General features: G+C 35.3%; 3 protein-coding genes and 1 pseudogene across 5 annotated transcripts; 1 reads left to right on the plus strand and 3 right to left on the minus strand.

Annotated features, from left to right (window-relative positions):
* Positions 1-1,780: 1,780 nt before the first annotated feature.
* On the minus strand, positions 1,781-11,002 carry LOC107422662 (malate dehydrogenase-like; annotated as a pseudogene).
* Positions 11,003-14,201: 3,199 nt separating this feature from the next.
* Positions 14,202-16,244, plus strand: LOC107424203 (3-hydroxyisobutyryl-CoA hydrolase-like protein 1, mitochondrial). Its single transcript, XM_048478674.2, has 6 exons — positions 14,202-14,298; positions 14,462-14,529; positions 14,626-14,689; positions 15,084-15,163; positions 15,248-15,331; positions 16,098-16,244. The coding sequence occupies exons 2-6, from the start codon at positions 14,524-14,526 to the stop codon at positions 16,242-16,244; spliced, it is 381 nt and encodes a 126-aa protein (XP_048334631.2). The 5' UTR covers positions 14,202-14,298; positions 14,462-14,523.
* Positions 16,245-16,581: 337 nt separating this feature from the next.
* LOC107424223 (elongation factor G-1, mitochondrial) lies at positions 16,582-22,441 on the minus strand. Its single transcript, XM_060819069.1, has 7 exons — positions 21,430-22,441; positions 21,112-21,337; positions 17,709-17,890; positions 17,480-17,580; positions 17,331-17,391; positions 17,020-17,073; positions 16,582-16,930 (listed from the first exon to the last, which is right to left on the minus strand). The coding sequence occupies exons 3-7, from the start codon at positions 17,835-17,837 to the stop codon at positions 16,826-16,828; spliced, it is 450 nt and encodes a 149-aa protein (XP_060675052.1). The 5' UTR covers positions 17,838-17,890; positions 21,112-21,337; positions 21,430-22,441; the 3' UTR covers positions 16,582-16,825.
* Positions 22,442-24,069: 1,628 nt separating this feature from the next.
* Positions 24,070-26,604, minus strand: LOC107424221 (malate dehydrogenase, cytoplasmic). 3 transcript variants are annotated; one of them, XM_016033962.4, is made up of 6 exons: positions 26,478-26,604; positions 25,662-26,068; positions 24,975-25,258; positions 24,728-24,836; positions 24,544-24,634; positions 24,070-24,361 (listed from the first exon to the last, which is right to left on the minus strand). In XM_016033962.4, exons 1-6 carry the CDS (start codon positions 26,521-26,523, stop codon positions 24,294-24,296), a joined length of 1,005 nt encoding a protein of 334 aa, XP_015889448.3. In that variant the 5' UTR covers positions 26,524-26,604; the 3' UTR covers positions 24,070-24,293. The 3 variants fall into 3 exon arrangements, with proteins under 3 accessions (XP_015889448.3, XP_024932556.3, XP_015889447.3); XM_025076788.3 differs by having other exon boundaries at positions 25,761-26,068; positions 26,400-26,604; XM_016033961.4 differs by having other exon boundaries at positions 26,400-26,604.
* Between the last annotated feature and the right edge of the window lie 1,205 nt (positions 26,605-27,809).

Raw genomic sequence — 27,809 nt, forward strand, 5'->3', positions numbered from 1 at the left:
AAAACAAAGTCCACAGTTGAGTTATGCACAAGAAACAAGATCTCTTTCCCCAAGCAAAGAATTACATGCACAAGCATTGACAAGGCACCTTAACTGGGGCCGTACGCAGCGTGGGTGCAGCTTCCCAAATACATATGTTTCCTTAAGCATTTGTTTATGCAAATTAAGTTCTATGTAAATTACATGCACAACATCGACAAAGCACCTCAACTAGGAGAGTACGTAGTGTGGGGCAACTGCCCAACTGCATTTGTTTGCTCGAGCATTTGTTTATGTAAATAAGTTCTATGTAACATTTTTTCATTTTTTTTTTTTTTTAAAGTTTCTATGGAATTGTTGGTGGATGATCAGAACTGAATGACGATAGCGTATTTAGTTTTCTTTGTGCTTGTAAATCTTATACTAATTTTTAATGTGCCCTTATCTAAACCAGGGCAAATGGTCATGTGAGACTTGGAGATATGGATTCCCCCGATGCCGATTGAAGTAAATGAAAAACAAATACCACTATCTAAATATTCTATTCTTTACTCATATTCATTGCAGCGAGACGAAAGGAAAGAATGTTATACCGAAGTGATGAAATATACAGAGAATAACTATACTAAGTAGTGTGTCTAGAACTCAAAGTGGGTCTTTTGCAATTGTTGTAAAGGGAGGGAAAGGAACTTTTTAGAGGTTTTTTATTTTTTTATTTTTTTATTATTATTTTTTTAATGTATGTTGTACAAAATATTAATGTACATTTATAATTTCTGATATGGAAAATTTTGGTTAGGTTTAATATGCAATCTTTTCTTTAAAATTTTTCTATTATTATTATTATTATTATTATTACTTTATTTAAATAATGCTATATAGACCTAGCACCGTATCAAATTGAATCGTGTTCGTGTTGTGTTGTATGGCGTTCGTGTGAAAAATACGACCCATTAAGTTTTTGTGTATAAATAGATAAACTCGAACTCATTTGTTAAATTATCGTGTAATCTTTCACATGACTCGTTAATCCATTAAAAATATATATAAATTTAAAAATTTAAATTTGACTTAGTTTTCAAATAATAAAATAATATTTTTTAAAAAATCTTACAAAAAATCTTGTTTGTTTATAGACTTTTTAAAATTAAACTAAAAAATAATAAATTAATATATGCTTAACAATAAATTAATTAATTTCAATATTATAAAACTTGTATAATTATAAAAATATCATTTTTTTTAATGGGTCTAATAGGTTTATCATGTGTTATTGTATTTTATCCGTTAAAATTTATTAATTTATTGGATCTTATTAGTTAACATGGATATGGATCTGATATGATATTGTGAATCCAAACCAATAAAAATTATCTTGTGTGTTCATGTCTTATTATAATGTCGTATAAAATTTTACAGACCTAATGCTATGAAACTTGTTGGTGAGGAATTGGTCCTTGATCCTCATGGGTATATGTATGAGTTTTGCAGCATTTTAATCACGTTAAAAAAATCAATATCTCCCTGTTCGAAGTCCAATGATTTTCGTTCATTTCCAAGATTAAAGAATATTCAAATCCAAGTAAATATTATACATGCTTCCCAGAATTCACATTTTTTCCACCCAGAAAAAGGCGAACTCTAAAAAGCACTTTGCAACTCTAGGATGCCACCACATTGCCTAAGCACTCGTCATTTGGAAATTATTTGACTACTCTATTAGACTATATATGGAGTCTTTCTTTCATTATTTTCCAACCAATCTAGGCACAAATTAGTCCTACCACCATCATCATCATCATCAATTCATACATGAATATGCCAATGCTTTCTGTTCAATGAGCTCTAGCGCAGTTGCATCCAACTTTGACCTTGAAAACTCGTCAATCCTTAACCCTGCCATTCAATTTAACCATTTTTAATTCTTAAAATTTTCTCATATAGATGAACATAATTTTTTGTTTCTGGAATTATTATTTATAACGCTTTTGAATGGTTATACACAACTTACCCTGCACAATAGACCATTCTCCTTTATCACATGTTGTTAGATTTTATGGATCTGAATATATATAATAAATTCCATTAATCATAAATTACTAACCTCCAAATACAGTCATTGATAAATTAAATCTTTAATCCTGCAAAATAGAAACAACGTAAAGTAATGCCTATGGACACACTACTCTCAAACCACTTTCAGATCTCTGAAAACCTTAATATCAAAATACTGTATGGCATATATTTGTTTGCTTGCCCTAGACCTTTTATAGTCTCTGCAAGTCACACTTACCTATTAATTTTAACACACACAAAATACTAATAATTTAATAATATAATAATACTAGAAAAAATATGGGTAAGTCAATGGGCTTATAAAGAGAGTTGGTCCTCCAGTCCAATGGGCCAACTGGAGTCTTATAGAGAGTGTGTGACCAAGGGCCCTACTACAAAATAATAAAATAAGCTAGTCCCATTAATGGCATAAATAGGCCCTGTAAGTGAGTAATTGATTATGCCAAGTCCACAAATATGAATTTATTCAACATTCTCCTACTTGGACTGCATAATCATCATCATATAAAATCCAAACTCACTTACTATAAAATCTCCCGAACCATAATGCCATTTCATCCAAATATATAGTATACCGATAGGGCACAACAATATACTAGACTAGGCAGTAGAAATTCTCTCAGTAAATCTTCCAAAACATTATACCATTTCAACTGAGTACTTTGTATGCCATAAATTCAGTCTAGGTAGTAGAGATTTACCTAACCATGTGCAATCCCCCAAAACATAAAACCATTTCATTCAAGCACATTGCATATCGATAGAATACAACAATATACCCAAACTAGATAGTAGGGATTCACCATGGCACCTGTGGATCAACATACACATATACATAGACTAATAGTCTCAACAGGCCTGTAAATACAAGGAGTAATAATATGTGTAATAAATCATCTCATAAATAAATAATGATCCACATACATCAATGTATTAAAATATTCAAAGAAATAAATAATACTCAACATGGATATTACTACAGAAAACATAACGAACTCCCACTGACCCACAGTAGTCTCAGCTGCCTAACAATCCCATACGGGACACAAGCTCCTCAAATATGCCTACTGGTAAGGCCTTGGTCAGTGGATCTACCACCATGCTGTAAGTAGGCGTGTGAACAGCAGTAATGAGGCCTTCTTCTACATTCTCCTTAACCACAAAATACTTGACATCAATATATCTTGCACCTGGGGTATCTTTTAAATTATTGGAGAAAGACACCGCTGCAGTATTATCACAATACATCATGATAGGCCTCTCTATGGAGTCTACTACTCCTAAATCATGAATAAAATTCCGAAGCCAAATTGTATGACGAGTAGCCTCATAACACACCACATACTCTGCCTCCATAGTCGAGGATGCTGTCACAGACTGCTTGGCACTCCGCCAAGACACAGCACCTCCTACCATAATAAATATATACCCAGTAGTAGATTTCTTATCATCCACATAGCCTTTATAATCTGTATCACTATAATCAACTATATCAAGTGAGTTGGTACGTCGATAAGTCAACATATGATCTTTAGTACCCTGAAGATACCTAAAGACCTTCTTAACTGTTTGGTAATGAATAGGACCAGGATTGTTCATAAATCTACCAAGTACACCCACAGCAAAAGCTATATCAGGCTGTGTACAAACTTGAGCGTACATTATACTACCCACTGCTGAAGAATAACGAACATTTCTCATCGCCATCCTCTCTTTATCATTCTTGGGACACTGATCCTTAGAAAACTTTTCACCTTTCGTAACCGGTACACTTCTAGGAGAACAATTATGCATATCAAATCTCTAAAGGATTCTATCAATATAAGCTCTCTGAGACAATTGCAACACATAATTAGTCCTATCTCGAACAATCTTGATGCCCAAAACAAAAGAAGCCTCACCAAGATTTTTCATATCAAAATTGTTGCACAGCATCTGCTTTGTCTCAGCTAATAGGTCAGTCTCATTAGTAGCCAAAAGTATGTCATCAACATACAGCACCAGAAATATAAAACTGCTCCCACTGACCTTTATATATATGCATCTATCAACAACATTCTCTTTAAAGCCATTTTGGATGACAACCTCATCAAACTTAAGATATCATTGCCTCGAAGCCTGCTTAAGACCATAAATTGACTTCTTAAGCTTACAAACCAAATTACCATTTCCTGTTTGCTGGAAGCCAACTGGTTGAACCATATACACATCTTCAAATAAATCACCATTCAGAAAAGCAGCTCTGACATCCATCTGATGCAACTCTAGGTCATAATGTGCCACAATTGCCATAATGATTCTAAAAGAATCCTTTGTGGATACAGGAGAGAATGTCTCTGTGTAATCAATTCCTTCCTTCTGGCTAAACCCTTTGGCTACAAGTCTAGCCTTATACCTCTCTACTTGATCATTAGAGTCTCTTTTAGTCTTAAAGACCCATTTGCACCCTATAGGCTTGCTACCCAATGGTAACTCAACCAAATCCCAAACACCATTTAATGCTATGGATTTCATTTCATCTTCCATTGCATCGAACCAAAAGTTTGAGTGCGAACTGCTTATGGCTTCCTCATAAGTGACTGGATCTGAATCATCACTTATGTTAAAATCATGCTCCTACAAGTAAATCTCATAGTCATCAGGAATAGCTGACCTCCTAATCCTTTGTGACCTTTTCAAAGGCACATCAGCATCTACAATAGCTGGGGTATTCTGCTCTTCAATGATGGGTTCATCCTGATCAACTACTGGTTCATCAACTACTGGATTAATAATATCTCTATCAGGAACTACAACACTGGAAATTAATACACTTTTTTTTTCTAAATTGAGGCTTCCTTGGACCATTACTATCATCAAATCCAAAATCATCTTCAAAATAAACAGCTCTATCTGATTCCACAATTCTGGTGGTGTGAGATTGACAAAAGAATCTGGAGCCCCTAGATCCAATACAATAACCCACAAAATATCCACTGATTGTTTTAGGATCCAATTTCTTAATTTGGGGATTATAAATCCTTACTTTAGCTTTGCAACTCCATACTCGAAAATGGTGCAAATTAGGCTTTCTTCCTTACCACAACTCAAAAGGAGTCTTAGGAATGGATTTACTTGGAACTTGATTCAAAATATATGCTGCCATCCGTAAAGCCTCTCCCCACAAGTAATCTGGCAAGCTAGAATTTGTCAACATAGATCGCATCATATCCAACAAAGTGCGATTTCTCCTCTCAGCTATGCCATTCTGCTGAGGTGTACCAGCCATTGTATATTGTGCATCAATACCACATTCACGTAAAAATATTGCAAAAGGTCCTGGATTCCATCCAGTCTCATCATATCTACCATAAAATTCACCACCTCTATCAGACCTCACAGCTTTTATTTTCTTATTCTTCTGAAGCTCCATCTTTAATTTAAACTCCTTAAAAGCAACTAAAGAATCCGATTTCTCACGGATAAGCTCAACATGTCCATAACGAGAAAAATCATCAATGAAGGTAATAAAATACATGTAACCACCCAAAGCAATTAGAGTGAAAGGTCCACATATATCAGTATGAATTAACTCCAAAACATCTCCACATCTAGCTATCTTATCTTTTCTAACCTTAGAAGTTAATTTTCCTTTCACACATTCAACATAAGTCGACAAGTTGGAAAAAGCAAGATTAGAAAGTATTTCATCCTTTATTAACCTTTCCATTTTGTGCCTAGAAATATGTTCCAAACGCTTATGCCACAACATTGTAGAATTATCATTAACTCTTGAACGTTTAGAAGCAACAATAGAGTCAACAACAGAATTAATAGAAGAATTGAGATCATTACTAAATAAATCAAGTCTATATAAATTGCCACATAAAGTTCCAAAACCAACAACTTTATCATCCTTATACATCTCAACTTTATTATTCCCAAATAAAAAACTAAAACCTTGATTATCCAAAAGTGAAATAGATAATAAATTCCTCGTAATTGAGAGTACATATGAAACTTCTTGTAATTCTAAAACATATCCAGTGGCAAGCTTTAACTTGATTGTTCCCATGATATTCACCTTCACTCTCGAGTTATCTCCCATATAAACATGCTGCTCAAAATTGGTTGGCCTCCTTTGCTTTATCATCCCCTGCAATGAATTAGTGACATGAATTGTTGCTCCAGTATCAAACCACCAAGTATTCATAGGCACATCAATAATATTGGTCTCAATCATTAAAATATTATCTTTCTTTTCTTGCTTTCCTTTTAAATGCCAACAATCTATCTTTTTATGTCCAACTTTATTGCAGTAGCCACATCGTCCATTGAAGTAGGCTTTCCTTTCTTCTATGTGATGAGCTCCATCCCTTGGTCCTTTTGGCTTCATACCAGAAAACTTCTTCCTAGTGGGCTTAAATCCTTGTCCTTGAATCCTTGTCCAGGCTTGAATCCTTGTCCCTTCTTTTGAAAAACTCTCTTGGACTTATCTACCTGATGTGAAACTAAAGCAATGGATCTCGACTTACTTAACTTAATATCATCCTCCTCCTTGACAAGAATAGCAGTCAATTCTTCCAAACTACAACCTTCCTTCTTAGTATTCAAACTAGATCTTATATTATCAAACTGAGATGGAAGACTCTTCATTATAGAATAGGTCAAGAACTCCTCTCCAATATCCATCTTAAGGTCCTTCAACTTATTGTAATAAGAAGAAAGTAGCATAATATGGTCCCTTACTCCTTTAATTCCATCATACTTAGTATTATTCAAAAGGTCCAAATAATGATGTTTCTCATTCATATCAAACTTGATAAATTTCTTTCCTATCTCCTCAAAAAGTTGCTTTGCAGTTTCTACCTTTGAAATACTTGCAAAAATTGATTCATCCATGTTATTTTCTATCATCATCATGCAGCATTTATTAGAATGCCTCCAATCCTCATAAAGTTTTCTAACTGCTTCACTACTTTCATCAGTTCGTATCGCTGGGGGGTCTCTCTCCAAAGCTAAATCCAATTTCATAAAAGTCAAATTCATAACTAAAATCTTCTTCTATTTCTGATAATTTGTCCCATCCAATTTCATCATGGTAATCATTGGCAGAGTATTCGGGGTGCTACTAACTGTGAAAATAGTAAACACAATAAAATATTAAATATATAAAATAATAACTATTTTCTAGCCCCTCAAAACAAAATATAAAATCAATATCGCTAGGGTATTTGTAGTACTAAAGATACCTTTTTACGGGTCAGGGACAGTCAACCAAATAACCACAATCTAATACATTGAGCTGAATTACCAACAGGGTAACTCAGAACATACGATTCATGGTATTTAATCAACTTCCACTGCCATTCCAAGCATCATACAAAGCAACTAAAACCACCGATAGGGTAGCTTAGTCACCCGTATAGATCCTGGTTAATAAGTGGGAGAAAATCAACATATTGGCAATTTTATGAAATAGGCAAATATAAAACATTCCATCTACTATGCCAACAAATATTACATTGGTACACATAATGCAAACAAAATAAGTCTCATGACAGGTGAGTGCTTAAAATTCCACACTACTATACCAACTAGGCACAAAACCTTTTTAGGGAAAGCTAACACAATCCAATTATGAACATATATATTTAATTTAATTCAAGAAATTATGCAATAGAATAATCAAACAAATAAATAAATATATATATATATATATATATATATACATACATAATAGATAAACAAATAGACAATTAACAAATAAATAAATAAATAAATAAATAACAATTATTTTTTAAAATTATTTTTTTTAAAAATAATCGGCTGCTGACGTCAGCAAGAGGGCTACTGATGTCAGCTTTCTCTTCCTCCAGCCCGGTCGTGGATGACCCGATTTTCAGGTTGGCGGGTAGTGTGACCCGTTTCACAATCCGGCCAAAATAACGCTATTCCGGCCATTGTTTTTACCGATACCGGCGCCATTATTCTCCTTTTGGCATGGGAAACAATTTCCTTAACTCAATTCGGTCCAAAACACCATAAAATCAAACACCCAAACACATGAAAATTTTCGGCCAACGGGTTTCTTTTTTTTTTTTTGTTTTTTTCTCAATTTCAAAGGGGTCAGACCAAAACAACATTCAAAACATATTCCATTCCACATAGAGAACAAGAATCGACAATAACCAAATCAAAATGCATACAAAATATAATTTTTTTTTTTTTAAATAGCAATCGGCATGTATATATATTAACTGAATATGTAATGTTGAATCCCACAAGTACATGCACGAAAGAAAACAAAATAAAGAACATATATTCAATCGCACAGATCATTCAATGGCCACATACAGGTCAATTCAATCATCATGAATACAACAAATGCTAATGACAAAGAATTTTATTATGCATATTAACCATCAGCTCTGATACCAATTGTTAGATTTTAAGGATCTAAATATACATAATAAATTCCATTAATCATAAATTACTAACCTCCAAATGCAGCCATTGATAAATTAGATCTTTAATCCTGCAAAATAGAAACAACGTAAAGTAGTGCCTATGGACACACTACTCTCAAATTACTCTCAGATCTCTGAAAATCCTAATATCAAAATACCGTATGACATATATTTGTTTGCTTGCGCTAGACCTTTTATAGTTTCTGCAAGTTATACTTACCCATTAATTTTAACACACACAAAATACTAATAATTTAATAATATAATAATACTAGAAAAAAAATATGGCTAAGTCAATGGGCTTATAAAGAAAGTTGGTCCTCCAGTCCAATGGGCCAACTGGAGTCTTATAGAGAGTGTATGACCAAGGACGCTACTACAAAATAATAAAATAAACCAGTCCTATTAATGGCGTAAATAGACCCTGTAAGTGAGTAATTGATTATGCCAAGTCCACAAATATTAATTTATTCAACACATGTAACAGGAAAAGAGTAAATAAGGCCAGGTTGAATCCCATAAGACCCATCAGAGTAGACTCCCATTGAAACCCATTTTCCCTTCATCGCCATAAACAAATCTATTCCCATATCAAACACCATTTGTTTTTTTAAATGGTTTGTAATTTAAGATAAAAAATAATCGACCTGAGGAGTTCCAAGAACCCAATCGAGGATATGATCACAAGCAGAATTTGCAGCAGACAATGCACTAGATAGCTTTCGAGCCTTGATGATGGCAGAGCTACGCTACTGCACCATGGTGATGAACTCGGAATTTAGCCTGGCAAACAATTGCTCAACCCTATTAGAGAAATGAAATTTTAAATCCTGATTGAACTAGACACCTGGAAACCAAAAAGCAAATGAAATGGATTAGAGTTTTGAGGTACCAATTGTCATCAGCAACAAGATCTCTGACACTTTTCTCTCCACTGCTTGTGGTGACAGTTGCATGGTTGACATCTTGATACTGAGTTGAAGAGTGATTTCCCCAGATGATAACATTCTTCACGTCAACAACATGAACATTTAGCCTCTCTGAGATCTGGCCTAATGCTTGTTGTGATCTAGTCGGGTAAGACATGTAATGTTTTTCTCTGGGATTGAAGGTGCAAATTCTTTCAAGATGAGTGCATTGGTGTTTGCTGGATTTGCAACCACCAGAACCTGTGCAAGATTATAAGCAATGAAACTGCATCAAAACTAAATTGAACAAATTACTCTGTCTCCAAATTTAAAGTGCAAAACAACAAGCATATTACAAAAATATCATTAAGTTCCAAAGTTTTAAAGATGATGTGCAGTGTTTATTCATAATCTGAATGTAAAATTATATTCTCCTACATGGTCTGTGGAAACAACTAAACTATAGTTTAAATTCTGTTGTCATAAATTGAACCAGTTAAAGAAAAAATTATGGTTCAAGCTTCATTGAAAAAATTCTAGAAAATTGCCCAATGCTATATTCAAAAACGTGAAAAGAAAAACGTTGCACGAAAGGAAATTGCATGAAGGCAATTAAGAACTTCTCACCTTGCAATCTGCAGCAGCATGCTTCTCTAATGCAGAAGCTTGAGCCTTGTAGATCGACACATTTTTAGAACATCACATCTTTTCTTTCCATACCTTCCTTTCGAGGGAAACCACCAACCATGGCAGCAATGTTGACACCTTTACATGCTTCTTCAGCATTCGTAGTAGCAACAACGTCTAATGACTCATGAAGAGGGAAAAAGATGAGCCTCAAAGCATGAATTTTAGAATATACCTTTGAAGCATTTTGCAAAACTACAATTTGAAAAGCTTACCTTTAAGAAGAGGGAAGGCAGCATTAATCAATTCCATTCTGACTCCTTTCAACGCTTCAGCAACAGGTTCAATATCAAGCATGTGCAAGATTACAGGCTGACCGGGGCCACGCATGTCACCTTTTGCAATCATTGGAACAATAGCATAGCCTATTTTCCCCGTTGCACAAAACTAAACTTGAGGCATTTACATACTATCTAAGCTAGTATATGGAAAAATCACTCTAACTAGTACGATTAATTGAGTCACTGATCGATGCTCCATTAAATTTCAGTGAAAGTATATGCACTTTTTTTTATTTCTATGATCAACTGGTCATGAGTTATGATGATAATATGATGGGAATGGAAACATATTGCAGTTTATATTTAGGATTAGAATTTTTTAACCTTAGCTATTCAAGCAAAATACAATCATGAAACTAAGAATAGTTAACTGAATACTTAGGAATTCAAATCACAAATTTCTATAAAAATTTAGCAATACAAACCAACTTAAGATTCATAAGTCACCATGAGTTATTATAAACTCATGAAATGAAATAAAAAGTTCATTTAAAAACTAGAAATATAGATTTTGAAGCATGCCTGCAGCACCAGTAACAAATACTCTCAGGGGTTCTTTCTCAACATGCAAAAGGCTCCAGATGTATTCTGTAACCTTCCAAGAGAAAGCAAGAGAGAATAACAGCACACTCTTGTCCATTTTTATTGAAAAGAAAAAGATCCACAGAAAAACAATTCTTGTTGGAAATCAAGTTCAACCCAGTTCAATTCTCTAACAATGTTCTTCCGTATGTTTATGCTATTTATGAAACAAAAAATCCACACAACATCTTCACAAAAGGCTTTCGGATACCAAAACAAAGTCCACAAGATATGCACCAAAAACAAGATCTCTTTCCCCAGGCAAAGAATTACATGCACAAACATTGACAAAGCACCTCAACGGGGGGCGTACGCAGCGTGGGTGCAGCTTCCCAACTACATATGTTTCCTTAAGCATTTGTTTATGCAAATTAAGTTCTATGTAAATTACATGCACAACATCGACACAACACCTCAACTGCTGGCGTACGTAGTGCGGGGCAACTGCCCATCTGCATTTGTTAGCCCAAGCATTTGCTTATACAAATAAGTTCTACGTAACATTTCTTTTGTTTTTTTTTTTTTAATTTCCTTTTTTTTTTCTCTTTTTTTTTAAGTTTCTATGTAATTGTTGGTGGATGATCAGAACTGAATGATGACAGTGTATTCAGTTTTCTTTGTGCTTGTAAATCTTATACTAATTATTAATGTGCCCTTATCTAAAAGTAGGGCAAATGACCATGTGAGACTTGGAGTTATGGATTTTCCCGATGCTAATTGAAGTAGAAGAAAAACAAATACCACTATTTAAATGTTGTATTTTTTACTCGTGTTCATTGAAACGAGAGAAAACAAAAGAATATTACACCGAAGTGATGAAATTTAAAGAGAATAATTATACCAAGAAGGGTGTCTAGAACTCAAAGTAGGTCTTTTGCAATTGTTGTAGAGGGAGGGAAAGGAACTTTATAGAGGAAACTTTTTTTTATTTATTTTAATGTCTATTGTGCAAAATATTGATATACATTTCTAATTTCTGAAATGAAAAACTTTGGTTAGGTTTAATACGCAATCTTTTTTTTAAAACCTTTCCTATTATTATTATTATTATTATTACTTAATTCAAATAATGCTATGAAACTTGTTGGTGAGGAATTAGTCCTCGATTCAATCACGTTGAAAATATCAATATCTCCCTGTTCCAAGTCCAATAATTTTCATTTATTTCCAAGATTAGAGAATATTCAAATCCAAGTAAATTTGCAACTGTAGGATGCTATCACATTACCTAATCACTCATAATTTGGAAATTATTTGACTACTATATTAGACTATATATGGAGTCTTTCTTGCATTATTTTCCAACCAATCCAAACACAAATCAGTCCCACCACCATCATCATCATCAATTCAGACATGAATAGGCCAACGCTTTCTCTTCAATGAGCTCTTGCTCAGTTGCATCCAACTTACCCTGCACAATAGACCATTCTCCTTTCTCACATGTAACAGGAAACGAGTAGATAAGGCCAGGTTGAATCCCATAAGACCCATCAGAGTAGACTCCCATTGAAACCCATTTTCCCTGCATCGCATAAACAAATCTATTCTCATATCAAACACCATTTATTTATTTTTTAAATGGTTTGTAATTTAAGATAAAAAATAATCGACCTTGGGAGTTCCAAGAACCCAATCGCGGATATGATCACAAGCAGAACTTGCAGCAGACAATGCACTCGATAGCTTTCGAGCCTTGATGATGGCGCCACGCTGCTACACCGTGGTGATGAACTTGGAATTTAGCCTGGCAAACAATTGCTCAACCTTATTAGAGAAATGAAATTTTAAATCCTGATTTAACTAAACACCTGAAAACTGGAAAGCAAATGAGATGGATTAGAGTTTTGAGGTACCAATTGTCATCAGCAACAAGTTCTCTGACATTTTTCTCTCCACTGCTTGTGGCGACAGTTGCATGGTTGACGTCCGGATACTGAGTTGAAGAGTGATTTCCCCAGATGATAAACTTTTGGAAACCGCAGTGATCACCACGAGAGGCACTAAACTTGTGGATGCCCCAGTGATCTTCAGGAGAGGCACGAAACCAATGCTGAGCTGCAAGTTAAATTATAATAAATTTTATTGTTATTCAGAGTGTGAAATGAGGAAGCACATGCAAAAGTTTGAACTTATAAACGGGTTACCTGAATATCTACTTCTTTTATCCCGGACTGTGTCCAGTATTCGTAGCTTGAAGTCGGCGAAAGTTGGCGGAATGCCTAGTCCATCGACTCGAAGTGAGTAAACTGACAAACATGCACGTACCATCTCCAGATGTATTTCCTTTGGATAAGCCTTTAAAGTCTAAACCAATATCAATAAAATTACCAAAAAAAAAACTAGTGTAGCAATATATGATGCCTCTGCTTCTTCCAGATGTTGCACTTACCAATGATATTGACAAGAAGTGATTTTTTTTTTGTTTTTTCACATCTCTCTCTCTCTCTCTCTCTCTCTCTATATATATATATATATACATATTTGAAGGATTCATGACGAGGATCTTGATGATCATGAAGATTTGGTCCTGCTCATAAGTTTAAGCACTTTTACTGTTTTTAAGAATTTCTTGGCTTTTTTTGGGCAATAAGTGGTGTACTTGGCCATTGTTTACTTATGTATTTAATAGAAATTTATTATAAAATAATTATGAAAATAAAAAGAGAGAAATAATCTTAAAATAGCCATGTATCATTCATATCTAAAATATCAATTAAAAGATTAATTTTATTTTTGACCCAAAAAAAATAATTTTATCAAAAAGAAAAATCAAAAGATTAATTAATAATAAAAAAAAATCCAATATCGAAATTTCTACAAATTATCAAGGAGTATATGTAGCCAAGCTTGAGGTATAACTAAGCTGAGTTGCCAAACCGTCCCTCACAATCCTTACTCGGACTGACACGGAAATAATCATCTTCGATAAAGAAAATTGGAAGTTAGGAAGTAGGTTTTGAAGATTGAAGGCCATTGCAGAAAAACTGAGCTTCAGTCGAGAGCTGGGTAGTTAGCTCCAAGACAAAGCGATGTTGCAGAGGCTCAGAGCAACTTCATTGATAAGGCGAAGCTTTCACAGTTCTCGATTGAGAGGCCTCTGCACTCTTGCAGAAACTGCAACAAACGATGATCTTGACAACCAAGTGAGTTTTTTCCACATTTCCCTTTGTGTGTGTACGTGTATATATATATATATATATGTATGTATGTATTTATGTTTAAGAAGCTCTGCTTAAAAATACTCTCTTTCAGGTTTTGGTAGAAGGCAAAGCTGGGTCTAGAACAGCGATTCTCAACCGATCCTCAGCTCTCAATGCTCTCAATACTTCAATGGTATGCATTTCTTTCCGTTATCTGATTATTCGAATTGCGCTTTTACTCAATTATGTGATTTTGGTCCGATTGGTTCAATTTGTTTTGTTATAGTGTTTAGTTTTCTTCAGTTGATACCAACTTATATAAAATTTTGTGTTGACGACAAAGTTTGCATATTTAGGCGGCTAGATTGCAGAAACTGTACAAATCCTGGGAAGATACCCTGATATTGGTTTTGTTGCAATGAAGGTAAATTAATCTTTGTCAAGTGCTAGAGATTTTTTTGCTCTATGCTGATTACAAATACCAAGTTGCATCTTATTTGGTGTTTTTCGATATTTGAAGGGCAGCGGTAGGGCCTTTCGTGCTGGTGGAGACATCGTTTCTCTTTATCATTTGATAAATAGAGGTAAGATTCAAATCTGGAACAACTTTTTCTCAAACATGTAATGGTTCTCTTTCGGTGACTTTAAGTTAATTTATGCAGTCAGTTGAAGGGAGTTGCTATAGGATTATGACATTTTCTTGTTTGCTGAATGTGAATTGTGCATTGGTGAACCTTGTATACTGGTTAACTTGTATACAAGTTCTTTTGTGTTCATTTTTTCAGACTCCTACACAAAAAGTTGTATACTGCTGCGTTTTTTTTCTTTTCTGTTAGTAAGTGTGAGGGTCGGTTTTGTTTAAATGTAACCAATTAGTTGGTAACTTTTTGTTGTTAACTTATGATATTCTTTAAATTCACACTTGCTTTGGATGATTGTTTCTCACCAATTTTGCAAGATCGGGTTTACACCATGCAGGGAATTTAGAAGACTGCAAGCAATTTTTTAGGACAGCATACACATTGGTATACATAATCGGTACTTATTTGAAGCCACATGTAAGTAACAAGTTTTTTCAATCTCCATCTGATAAATTGGAATTGAGAGTATAATTGCAGTTCTGCATTATGATCTCTGTGCAGGTGGCCCTATTAAATGGCATTGCAATGGGTGGTGGTGCTGGAGTGTCAATCCCTGGGACATTCCGTGTAGCAACTGATAAAACTGTATGTATTTGGATACACATGTTCCTTCTTTCCCCGTTACTGATAAGTATTGGCTTCCATAATTGAACTAATTTTTCTATTTCTTAGAAAAAGGAAAAATATCAATTACTTTGCAAAATCTTAGTCACAACTTTATATTTCTTTTATCTTAAACTAGTATGTTTGAACACCCAAGCATTTATACGGTTTAAACTCTGCGGGCAAATCCAAGACACAATTAAGGCGTTTGTGCACTGTAAATGTAGGTTAAAACCTCAAGTATTCATTAAAGTGAAATCATTTTGCAGCAGAACTTATTATGGAGGTCTCCTCTTTCCCAAGCAACTGTGTGCTTTAGTTTTCCCCATTTGGCAACAAACTTAGACTAGAAGATCACACACATCCCTCTATATAGTTATAATAAGCATATTTAATAGATAAAATGACATGTACAACTTTGTCTCTTTTGTGAGAACTCATGAACTTGGTATTTGATACCTCATGCTTGGTTAGGAAGGTGAAATTTCAATGTGCCAAAATCATTGGATGCATGTCTTTCAACAATCTCGGGAAACTTCTAGCTACAGGGGATGGGAAAGTACCTCTACTTTCATAAAGATAGATTTTTCTGTAGCATACTTGATCAGTGAATTTTTCTGTAAAATGTTACCTTTCTCTAATTGTTCTATGTATAGTCAGAAAAGAAAATGCTCATTGCTTTCATACAGGAAAATAAAATGTTTCCTTACCGCTGGAATCAGTAATAAGATATCCTTACAATTTGCAGGTTTTTGCTACCCCTGAAACTTTAGTTGGCTTTCACCCTGATGCTGCGGCATCCTTTTACCTCTCACATCTACCAGGTCACTTGGGTATGTTTTTTAGGTTTTTCAGGATATTTTACTTTATTTATCAACGACTTGAATATTGCTAGCAAAAGAGGCAGTTACGAAAGAATGTATCAAAAAATGTTCGTGTAAAGTTTAGCTTTACGTTATAATCCCTTCAATGTTACAAAAAATTCAATAAATAAATAATAAATGATGCCTATAGTATTTATGAGGCAAGAAATGAAGAGCACAAGTTTGACTTTCTTCGAGACGACCTATTTCGTATAATTAAAATTCATGTCTAGCTTTTGCCAAAAGTGGGTCCTCTAGAACGTAATATTTTGAATTTAAGAAAACCAATGGGAAGGTACGATGAGCACCGATTGCCACCCCAAAAAAATGTTTCTTTCTATATATAGTTGAATACTCACAAGAACCATATAATACAATTTTGTCCATGAGGAGCAAAGACGAAAATATAGTAAGATTGAATTGATACATTATCTTAGCCCAAAGCATGGGCAACATGAACTTATTGATGCTTTCAAAATTTTATGGATTACAGAACGTATCAAAATTTTTGCCTATATAAGCAATAATAAAATTGAAAACTAAAAGAATATATAATGAGGACAAATGCATGACTTTATGCAAAAGGAAAGAAAATTCTTCGTCCAAACACCAACTATTCAGCGACCTTACTGCCCTTGTAGTTGTTTACCAGTTGCATCTGCACATCGTGAGAAACGCGCAGATGCTCTTTGTACTCCATCGTGAACTCGCCTTTCCCCTATGCAGACAAAAGTAAAGACAGAATTAGCATGCATTTAATATATAGAACCATGACATGAAACATTTGATACAAATTTTCTTCATTACTTGTGTCATCGAACGAAGGGCCGTTGAGTATCCAAACATATTGTTCAGAGGCACCTGAGAAGCCAACATCATTAATTTAAGATGCTCGTAACAGTTTAAAAGCCACACTACAAACCAAAGACATAAATGTAACTTTCCTTCCCTCAAACTCAATCTTACCTTGCACATTTAGAAAGAGGAAGATCACTTGCTACCAATTAGAAACAATACTACATAAACATTCAAAAACTACTATCTATACCAAGACAACCATTTCTCATATAAATGGCACCCACATCAAGACATAGAATAAGGATAGTAAGAAGACTTACATGGGCAGTTATAACAGAATCATCTCCATCCTGATCATTTCCAACAATCACACCTTTTCTCCTATCATATGGTGTGCACATATACTTTTAGCGATGGCAAGTGGTAAAAAACTAACAGTACTTTCTCCATAAATTAATAGATTACTCACTTATTAATATCACCAGCAACAGTACCCTGAAATTCTATAGGTACTTTCAACTCCACCAACATAACAGGCTCCAGTATTACAGGTCTTGTTGCTTCATAGCACTGTTTCAAAATTTCAGAAATTAAACACAACAGTGATAAGAATACGAAAAAATAAGTTAATGAACAAAAGAGGGATAGGTGCAATTTGACTTGCATTGAATTCATCCGATAAAATGCATGAGACAAACCTTTCTAAATGCATAAATTGCAGCTAACTTAAATGCAAGTTCACTGGAATCCACAGCATGGGAAGCACCATCAGTTATAACAACACGGATATTTTCAACTGGATGTCCAATTAATGAGCCCCTGCACATATAAGAGAAAAAAAGCACATTATTACAAGGACCAAATACATTTACACCTAGAGCTTAGTGTCACGTCCCGTGCAAAAGGAGTAAAACCCTTGAGGTTTAACCAGAAGACTCCACACTCTCCATGAAGGATCAAGAGAAGCCCGGAATATTCTAGAAGATTCAAGAGAAACCTAGACTAATGTAGATTGAAATCTCTCTAGAATACTCCATGTAAATATCTTGTACATAACCCTAGAATAATCTAGAACCCTAACTAGATAGGTGACACATGTACATATCTAGAATCTTCCTACATGCCAAGCCCTCTATATAAAGGGGTTGGACTCTCATTTGTAACACATCCAAGAATTCTAGTAATACAAGTATTCTTCACATTCTCTCAAACTCTCCTACTTCCTACTCTCTTACTCTTAGCTTCCGCATTGTGTTAGCTTGTGAGCAAGGCTTACTTAGCAAGGGAGGTGCTAAGTGCCGCACGGGAGTGTTGGAAAAGATAGGCCCGTGACAGTTGGTATCAGAGCCAATTGCTGCTCAAGAATATCGTTGGTGTAACGTGGAAGTAGGCAAGATGGCTAGCTCAGAGGTTACCATCAATGTGGAGGGAGCTACCGAGGTGCGAGGTCGTGAAGAGCAACGCAACCCCAATGCGAGGAAGCAAAGGCAAAAGGCCAAATCCAAGGATGTGATGACGGGCGTAGAGTTACGCTTGGAGGAGCATGCATCCTGAGTACAAGAACGGTTTGAGGCGCTGGAGAGTCATCTAGATGGGCTAGAGTCGGAGGACATTGCCATCAATCAAGCCGTGAGGGGGTTACTCAACGGGCTAGACGATGCCTTAAGGAGGGAGCTCCGTGCGACACGCGACCAATGCATGGGGGAGGTAGCAGACCTTCGTGCCATGTTGGAGAGAGAATTGGATGCCATCCGCACCCAAATGGAGGATATGCGGGGTGATTGGGCTCTTTGCAAGAGGGCGGTGGCGTCGGGGACAACCACCATCCGCGAGGGGCCACGAATCGATGTACCAAAGCCCAAGTCCTACGCCGGGGCAAGGAATGCGAGGGAGCTCGAGAATTTCCTTTGGGGCTTGGAGCAATACTTTGAAGCAATGGGCATTGTGGATGATGCTTCAAAGATAAGGACTGCCACTCTCTACCTTAGCGACACGGCAATGTTATGGTGGAGAAGGAGGCATAGCGACATTGAGCGAGGTACGTGCACTTTCCATACTTTTGATGACTTTAAAAAGGATCTCAAAAGGCAATTCTATCCGGAGAATGCCGAAGATGAAGCAAGGAGTCGCCTTCGACGACTCAAGCAAGTAGGCCATATCCGGGAATACATCAAGGAGTTCACCAACTTGGTGTTGGAGATCCCGAACCTATCGGATAAAGACTCCCTTTTCTACTTCATGGATGGACTACAACCTTGGACCAAGACGGAGTTAAAGAGGCGTGGAGTACAAGATTTGGCTAGTGCCATTGCGTATGCCGAAGGCTTCATCGACTACTCCAACCAAAGAGACTCTCCAAAGCCAAAGGAATGGAAAGACAACCATGGAAAAGGTGGGGGAGAACCTAGTAGGTCCAAAGAAGATGAAAGGGAAGAAAGTGCACATAAGCCAAAAGGCTCGAAATGGAAGCCACCTAGGGAAGGTAAGGACGCTTCCAAACCTAAAAACTCTTGTTTCTTATGTGATGGATCGCATTGGGTTAGGGATTGTCTGAAAAGAAAGGCTTTGAATGCCATGACTACCCAATACGAGGAGAAGCAAGAGGAAGGAGCTCGTAAAGGTTCCTTACAATTGTTGAATGCTATCAAGGCTGCTCCTAAGGAGACAAAGAAGAGTGGCCTAATGTTCGTGGAGGCAAAACTCAATGGGGTGCCCACCAAGGCGTTGGTGGACACGGGTGCCCACCAAGGCGTTGGTGGACACGGGTGCCTCACATAATTTCCTATCCGTGGAGGAGGCACAAAGGCTTGGGATTAAGGCAACACAAGAAAGGGGCTTCGTGAAGGCGGTAAATTCCGATGCGAAGCCACTCCAAGGAGTTGCTAGAGGTGTGAACACCACCATCGGGGATTGGGAGGGCCAATTGAACCTAACGGTGGTGTCCATGGATGACTACAAGGTTGTCCTTGGCATGGACTTCTTCAACCAAGTAAAGACTTTCCCACTCCCATTTGCAAACAAGTTATGCATCATGGATGGGGGAACAACATGCATGGTGCCTACGGAACAAGCTAACAAGCGAGAGACTAAGATTTTGTCGGCACTGCAAGTCGAGAGGGAGGAGCAAATCAACTTGGTTGCTGCCCAAAAGCCTAGTGAGGATGCCCAAAGCCATGCCAAGACATCTCCTAAGGTACAAAATGTGCCAAAGGAGTTGGACCAAGGGAGTTTGTGTGCATTGGCCTCAAGTTGTGGAGACAACAAGAGGAAACATGTGGAGGCTAAGGGAGGGACCTTAGTCAAACCACTACCCCAACCACACAAGATGCATGAGGGGGTGATAGGACCCTATGAGAGGTCACTTCCCATTATAGGGAAAGGGGGCAAGGGAGCCCCAAAGGAAGGTAAGTCAAGAAGGGCACCCATGGAGATAGCGACTTCACCCGACAAGAATGTGGAAGCCACACCTGCGGATCGAGTCGGTCAACATAGAGGCATGCCCAACTACACCAAATACTTGGTGAAGGGGAAGGACCTGCCGGATGGTGAAGTAAGTGGGGAGCACGAAGATACACAACGGCAACTCAAAGATCACATTCGGCGGGTAAGGAAGATGGCGCGACGAGGGCGTCGCGAGTTTAGGTGGAGGAGAGTATCACGTCCTGTGCAAAAGGAATAAAACTCTTGAGGTTTAACCAGAAGACTCCACACTCTCCATGAAAGATCAAGAGAAGCCCGGAATATTCTAGAAGATTCAAGAGAAACCTAGACTAATGTAGATTGAAATCTCTCTAGAATACTCCATGTAAATATCTTGTACATAACCCTAGAATAATCTAGAACCCTAACTAGATAGGTGACACATGTACATATCTAGAATCTTCCTACATTCCAAACCCTCTATATAAAGGGGTTGGACTCTCATTTGTAACACATCCAAAAATTCTAGTAATACAAGTATTCTCCACATTCTCTCAAACTCTCCTACTTCTTACTCTCTTACTTTTAGCTTTCGCATTGTGTTAGCTTGTGAGCAAGGCTTACTTAGCAAGGGAGGTGCTAAGTGCCGCACGGGAGTGTTGGAAAAGATAGGCCCGTGACATTAGGCCCTAGTTTAACAATAATCCACAAAATATTAGAGGCAAAAGACTGACGAGTTCGCTGCTTCTTTGAAACCCTTCTCAATAGCTGGGATAAAATTTGATGGTATAGATTGTCCCACAATCACATTTTCAAATTAAAGACAGAGCAAACATAACATCATCCAGGTTGAAAATCATAACTGAAATTGTGGGTTGTATTTTAGCTTTTTTCCCAATAATAATTCCTGTTTCATCGATACTCTATCAGTCATTTGTCTTTGGCTATCAAATGCAAATATACTTCTCCTGCATGTACAAACTAGTCAGAAATTCCCACCTTCCTTGCTCGTTTCCTAGAGGTAAAGATGTTGACGTGAAAATTATTGCCGGCTGAAAGCCTCGACACTTTTCTGTAACAAAGGATGAGATTTTTATTTTTATTTGTATCTCTCAAATGTCATTGTTTTAGTAAGTACATATCCAAACTTTTGGAAATCTTGGGTTAAACGGGATCACAAAGTAACAAGACAATGGCATTCCATGTTTCAAGTGTACAAAGAGTTAGTGCACACGAAATTTCCACATTGCAACATTGCCAGTGAGTGCAACCAGAAATAAATGGTCCTTCAACCAGAAATCAATCTTTTTTCCTCAGTAGGAAGAAGACGTTTTGAAAGAAAGAAGAAAGAGAAACGCCAAAATTTTTTACCATAGTAACACGGGAATGCAGCATACTCTCATTTGTGAGAACATCATAGAAATGCAACATTTCTCTACGAATCCCTTGGTAGAAAAAATATACTCCAAAAGGTTTTCCTTCTATATGCATTCTTGATTTAGCTTATGAATGCCTAAACTCAGAGTGACCATTTGTCGGGGTGGAGGCAAGGTTACGGAATTAGCACTTAAGGAACACACTACTACCATAAATCATATGTGCTAGTTATGCGACACACAGATATTTCGAAATGCTAGCTAGAACAAAGATTGAGGCTAATACCTTCCCCACAGTTTGGAATTGAAGGTTCCAAAAATTGAATGTTATCTACAAACAAACTTAATTTTTCTTGTCTGTCAGGGTTACAAGAGAATTGAGAACTCCAGGACTGATCTTGTTGGCAAGTGCACCTTTTTTGGATATTAAAAGGGACTTATCCTTCACATAGCTTTGTAGTTTCTTAGTCTCAAAATCAAGACGATCTTGATCTGTGTTATAGCAACAGGATCCAGACAATTAATAATTAAAAATTAACAATAGAGAAGAAGTATCTTATGAAGGAAGAAAATGATAAATACCACATAAAGTTCCAAGTTCTAATCGTTAAGACTTTAATTCCAAACCAAAAACCCACCTCACAAAATTCAAGAACGATCACTCGAGGTAAAATTCTAACTTTTTTCGTCAATTCGCTCAGCAACAGATAAAAAACACAATCATTTGAAACAAACAGATTTGCGAGGGCAGTTTCCAAGAGTGACTTACCTGGTGTCGAGCTAAACGGAGACGCTCTGCCTCAGTTTCAAGCTCAATCAAGCTTTGTTGAAATTGCTTCATAGTCTCATCCATACGGGATTATCAAAATAGGGTTAACCCGCCTTATTAAAACGACAACCAAAAAGTACAACACCTTAGAACACGAAGAAGAAAAAGAAACTTAATCCAACACAAAAATATTTCGAACGCAAAAAACTTTCGCTGGTTTCCCCTAAACAGATTCAGAGATAAACACCGCCATGACAAACAATAAAAGAAAATAAACAATTAAAAATAAAAACCTGATTTTATGGGGGAAATCGGGGCTGTGGTCTTGTAACCAGTTGACCGAAGACGTAAGTTTTGGGAGACTGAGAAGCTGGTGAAGGACTGGGAGTGAGATTTGCACGCGAGAGCTGGAAATGGCTGAGAGGGCATTTTCCTTTGAAGGAATATTTATTTATTTTTGCGTAAATTACTAATAATTAATTGCCTATCGTTAATCAATTATACGCACCAAATTGTATTTTGCAATTGCTTTCCAAAAAATAAAATAAAATTATATTTTCAAATTAGAACTACGTTTTACCCATACTTTTATTTGAGTATTTATAATTTAATACAGATTACTTTTTTTTTTTTTTAAGGAAAAGAATATTACGCGAAACATTGATTCACGTGAATACGAAAAACAACTATATATATATATATATATTTTTTTTTAAGGTTTCTAATTTCTAAAATAGAATTCTTCAATAAAAAATAAAAAAAAAATTCCAATACAGATAATTTTGGTTTGGTTTAATACACAATTTTCTTTGAAATTAAAAAAAAAAAAAAAAGAACAGAACCTGTATTATTATATTATTATCAATTATTTCACTCAAAATAATATATGTGAAACTCATATTTATTTAAAAAAAATATATATATGTGGAATTTGCTAGCGACAATCAAGAAAATATATTTAATTTAGAATTTAAAAAAATTTTAAAATATTTAAAAATTTAAAGGTATTTGATAGAGATTGTTTTAAAAGAATCTGTCAAGTCCAATGATATTCAATTCATATACATTCAACTATAATTTTGTAATTTTTTTTAAAATCTACAGATATTCAAAAAATCATTAACTTTAATAAATTTTTTAAAATAATAGATTTTAATAGATTAGAAAGTATTTTAAAAATAAAATTGTGAAAAAAATTATCAATATAAATTTTTTTATGGAATCTATGGAATTCCATAACAATATATAAAATTCTTTAAAATCTATAACTCATTTTAATTTTATTAAATTTTAAATTGAATACATCATTCTAAATTTCTAATCTCGATTCTATATGTATGAATTTCTCCTAATCTCGATCCTATATGTATGAATTTTGCAGCATGTTAATCACGTTGAAAGTCTTGAAGATATTTATATATATAAATATATCCTGTTCTCACTCTAATGATTTTCACATACATATATATATATATATATTCCAAGATTAGAGAATATTCAAATCCAAAGTCAATATTGAGGCTTTTCCAGAATTCACACTTTTTTCCATCCAGAAACAAACGAACTCAACTGTAGGCTGCCATGACATGCCAAATCACTCATTATTTTCGACATTATTTGACTATTAAAATAACAGTCTTCTGTCAATTATTCCAACAAAACACAAAGTCAAGAAACAAGATACACTAAAACACACAAACAGTCACATCATCATATCATCATGAAAGTTCCAACGCTTTCTTCTTCTTCTTGTCCATGATGGGCTTCTTTGTAGTTTCATCAAACTCTGCCATTCAATTAAACATCTTTTAATCCTTATTGTTTCTCAGATTTTTACAATCAATTACTAGTAATGAATTTTTTGGTTTACGGGAACAATATTTAAAACATTTTTAATGGATGGTATTTACCAAAAAATATATATATATATATATATATATATTTTTTGAATGGTTACTCACAACATACCCGTAATAAACCATTTTCCATTCCCATCACATGTAACAGGAAACGAGCCATAAGACCCAGCATAGTAGACGCCCATTGAAACCCATGTTCCCTGCGTCATATTAAACAAATCTACTATCATATCAAACACCATTTATTTATTTATCTTTCAATGGTTGCTAATTTAAGATTGAACATGATCAACCTCAGGAGTTCCAAGAAGCCAATCACGGACATGATCACAAGCAGAACTTGCAGTCCATAATGCACTTGATTGCTTCCTAGTCCTGCTATTGATATGGAGCTCAGATAACCTGTCAAACAATCGCTCAACCTTATAAGAGACATAAAATTTTTACGTCCTGATTTGACAAATTACCTCGAATGATTTCAAACTTATGAAGAAAAAGAAAACTGAAAGGAAATGGAACAGATTATAGAGTTTGAGTTACCACTTATCATTCCCAAAAAATTCTCTAACACTTTTCCCTCCATTACTTGTGGTGACAATTGCATGATCGACGTCAACATTCAGAGTTGATTTGTCCTTTTCCCTTATGATAACATTCTTCACATCACTAACACGAACTCCTGCCATCTGTGAGATCCGGCCTAATGCTCTGTTGTGTTCTAGTCGGGTAAGATATGTAATGTTTTTCGGCTGGATGTTTTTCTGCCCTGCAAATATTTCACGCAGGTTTTTCTTCGCTTTTGCTGGATCCGCAACCACCAGTACCTGTGCGAGATTATAAGTGATAAAACCGCATCAAATCAAAATGGAGCAAATTATAGTGTCTCCAAATTTAAAGTGCCAACAAGTTCTTAAGTTTTTAAGATAATGTTCTGTGTTTATTCAGAATCCGATTGTAAAATTATATTCTCCAAGATGGCATGTGGGAATAACTAAACCATACTTCAAATGCTGGTTAGTTATTTTTGGTGTGTGTAATATATATATGTATATATATATATATATATACACATATTCTGTTGTAATATAGAATGAACCAACTAGATTTAAAGAAAATATTATAGGTTGAAACTTCATTGAAACATTCTATAAAATTGATCAGTGCAATGTTAAAGAAAAAGGTTTCGCAAAAGGAAATGTTATGCAAGCAATTGACAGAGCCTCCCACTTTGCAGTTTTCATCAGCATGTTTCAGTAATGCCGAAGCTTGCGCCTTAAAGGTTTCGCAAAAGGAATTTTTATCCAAGCAATTGACAGAGCCTCCCACTTTGCAGTTTTTATCAGCATGTTTCGCTGATGCCGAAGCTTGATCCTTAGAGGTTGATTCACTTTCTACGTCTATCATGACAGCAACATCGACACCTCTGTAATCTTCTTCAGGAACGGTAGTAGCAACAACACCTGTTGAAAAAGTATGAACCTCAAAGAGAAGGGGGAAGGCAGCATCAATCAATTCCTTTTTGAATTCTTCCAACGCTTTATCATCAGTGTCGAGCATGTGTAGAATTACAGGCTGATCGGCGCCAAGCATAAGCCCCCTTGCAATCATTGGAACAAGAGCATTGCCTATTTTCCCTGTTGGACAAAAGTATATTTAAGGCATTTACATCCGATCTAAGCTAGCATATGCGAAAATCACTCTAACAAGTACTATTAATTGAGTCACTGATGCCCCTTTAAGATTAGAATTTTTTAACCTTGGCTATTCAAGCAAAATGCAATCGTGAAACTAAGAATAGTTTACTGAATACTTAGGAATTCAAATCACAAATTTCTATAAAAATTTAGCAATTCAAACCAACTTAAGATTCATAAGTTACGATGAGTTATTATAAACTCATGGAATGAAAAAAAAAAAAAAAAAAAAGTTCATTTAAAAACTAGAAATATAGATTTTGAAACATGCCTGCAGCACCAGTAACCAATACATTCAATGGTTTCATCTCAATACGCAAAAATCTCGACATGTAACCTGTAGCCTTACGTAAGAAAGCAAAAGAGAACGATGCAACCAGCGCACTGCTGGCCATTTTTATTGAAAAGAGAAAGATCCACAGAAAAACAATTCTTGTTGAAAATCAAGTTCAACCCAGTTCAATTCTCTGACAACATTCTTCTGTATGTTTGTGCCTTTTATAAAACAACGAATCCACACAAACATCTTCACAAAAGGCATTCGGATACCAAAACAAAGTCCACAAGTTAAGTTATGCACAAGAAACAAGATCTCTTTCCCCAAGCAAAGAATTACATGCACAAGCATTGACAAGGCACCTTAACTGGGGCCGTACGCAGCGTGGGTGCAGCTTCCCAACTACATATGTTTCCTTAAGCATTTGTTTATGCAAATTAAGTTCTATGTAAATTACAAGCACAACATCGACAAAGCACCTCAACTAGGAGCGTACGTAGTGTGGGGCAACTGCCCAACTGCATTTGTTTGCTCGAGCATTTGTTTATGTAAATAAGTTCTATGTAACATTTTTTCTTTTTTTTAAAGTTTCTATGGAATTGTTGGTGGATGATCAGAACTGAACGACGATAGTGTATTTAGTTTTCTTTGTGCTTGTAAATCTTATACTAATTTTTAATGTGCCCTTATCTAAACCAGGGCAAATGGTCATGTGAGACTTGGAGATATGGATTCCCCCGATGCCGATTGAAGTAAATGAAAAACAAATACCACTATCTAAATATTCTATTCTTTACTCATATTCATTGCAGCGAGACAAAAGGAAAGAATATTACACCGATCGAAGTGATGAAATGTAAAGAGAATAACTATACCAAGTAGTGTGTCTAGAACTCAAAGTGGGTTTTTTGCAATTGTTGTAGAGGGGGGGAAAGGAACTTTTTAGAGGAATTTTTTTTTTTTTTTAATGTATGTTGTACAAAATATTAATGTACATTTATAATTTCTGATATGGAAAATTTTGGTTAGGTTTAATATCCAATCTTTTCTTTAAAATCTTTCTATTATTATTATTATTGTTATTATTACTTTTATTTTATTCAAATAATGCTATGTAGACCTGACACGGTATCAAATTGAATCGTGTTTGTATTGTGTTGTATGGTGTTCGTGTGAAAAATACAACCCGTTAAACTTTTGTGTATAAATAGATAAACTCGAATTCATTTGTTAAATTATCGTGTAATTTTTCACCTGACTCGTTAACCCATTAACAATATATATAAATTTAAAATTTAAAATTTGATTTAATTTTCAAATAATAAAATAATATTTTTTAAAAAATCTTACAAAAAATCTTATTTGTTTTTAGATTTTTTAAAAATTAAACTAAAATATAATAAA

The sequence above is a fragment of the Ziziphus jujuba genome, chromosome 7 (assembly GCF_031755915.1).
Source record: "Ziziphus jujuba cultivar Dongzao chromosome 7, ASM3175591v1".
Classification (NCBI taxonomy): Eukaryota; Viridiplantae; Streptophyta; class Magnoliopsida; order Rosales; family Rhamnaceae; genus Ziziphus; species Ziziphus jujuba.

What these genes read in the sequence shown, in the direction of transcription:
- LOC107424203 (XM_048478674.2), top strand. An exon ending in TTATCATTTGATAAATAGAG is followed by an intron (nt 14,690 to 15,083) that starts GTAAGATTCAAA and finishes TACACCATGCAG; the next exon opens with GGAATTTAGAAGACTGCAAG. An exon ending in GTGTAGCAACTGATAAAACT is followed by an intron (nt 15,332 to 16,097) that starts GTATGTATTTGG and finishes TACAATTTGCAG; the next exon opens with GTTTTTGCTACCCCTGAAAC.
- LOC107424223 (XM_060819069.1), bottom strand. Translation starts at nt 17,837, where the DNA reads ATGTGCAGGGGCTCATTAATTGGACATCCAGTTGAAAATATCCGTGTT. An exon ending in ATTCTGTTATAACTGCCCAT is followed by an intron (nt 17,074 to 17,330) that starts GTAAGTCTTCTT and finishes TTGGCTTCTCAG; the next exon opens with GTGCCTCTGAACAATATGTT. An exon ending in CCCTTCGTTCGATGACACAA is followed by an intron (nt 16,931 to 17,019) that starts GTAATGAAGAAA and finishes TTGTCTGCATAG; the next exon opens with GGGAAAGGCGAGTTCACGAT.
- LOC107424221 (XM_016033961.4), bottom strand. Translation starts at nt 26,523, where the DNA reads ATGGCCAGCAGTGCGCTGGTTGCATCGTTCTCTTTTGCTTTCTTACGT. An exon ending in ATTGGTTACTGGTGCTGCAG is followed by an intron (nt 26,069 to 26,399) that starts GCATGTTTCAAA and finishes TTTGTCCAACAG; the next exon opens with GGAAAATAGGCAATGCTCTT. An exon ending in TTTTTTGGGAATGATAAGTG is followed by an intron (nt 24,837 to 24,974) that starts GTAACTCAAACT and finishes ATTGTTTGACAG; the next exon opens with GTTATCTGAGCTCCATATCA.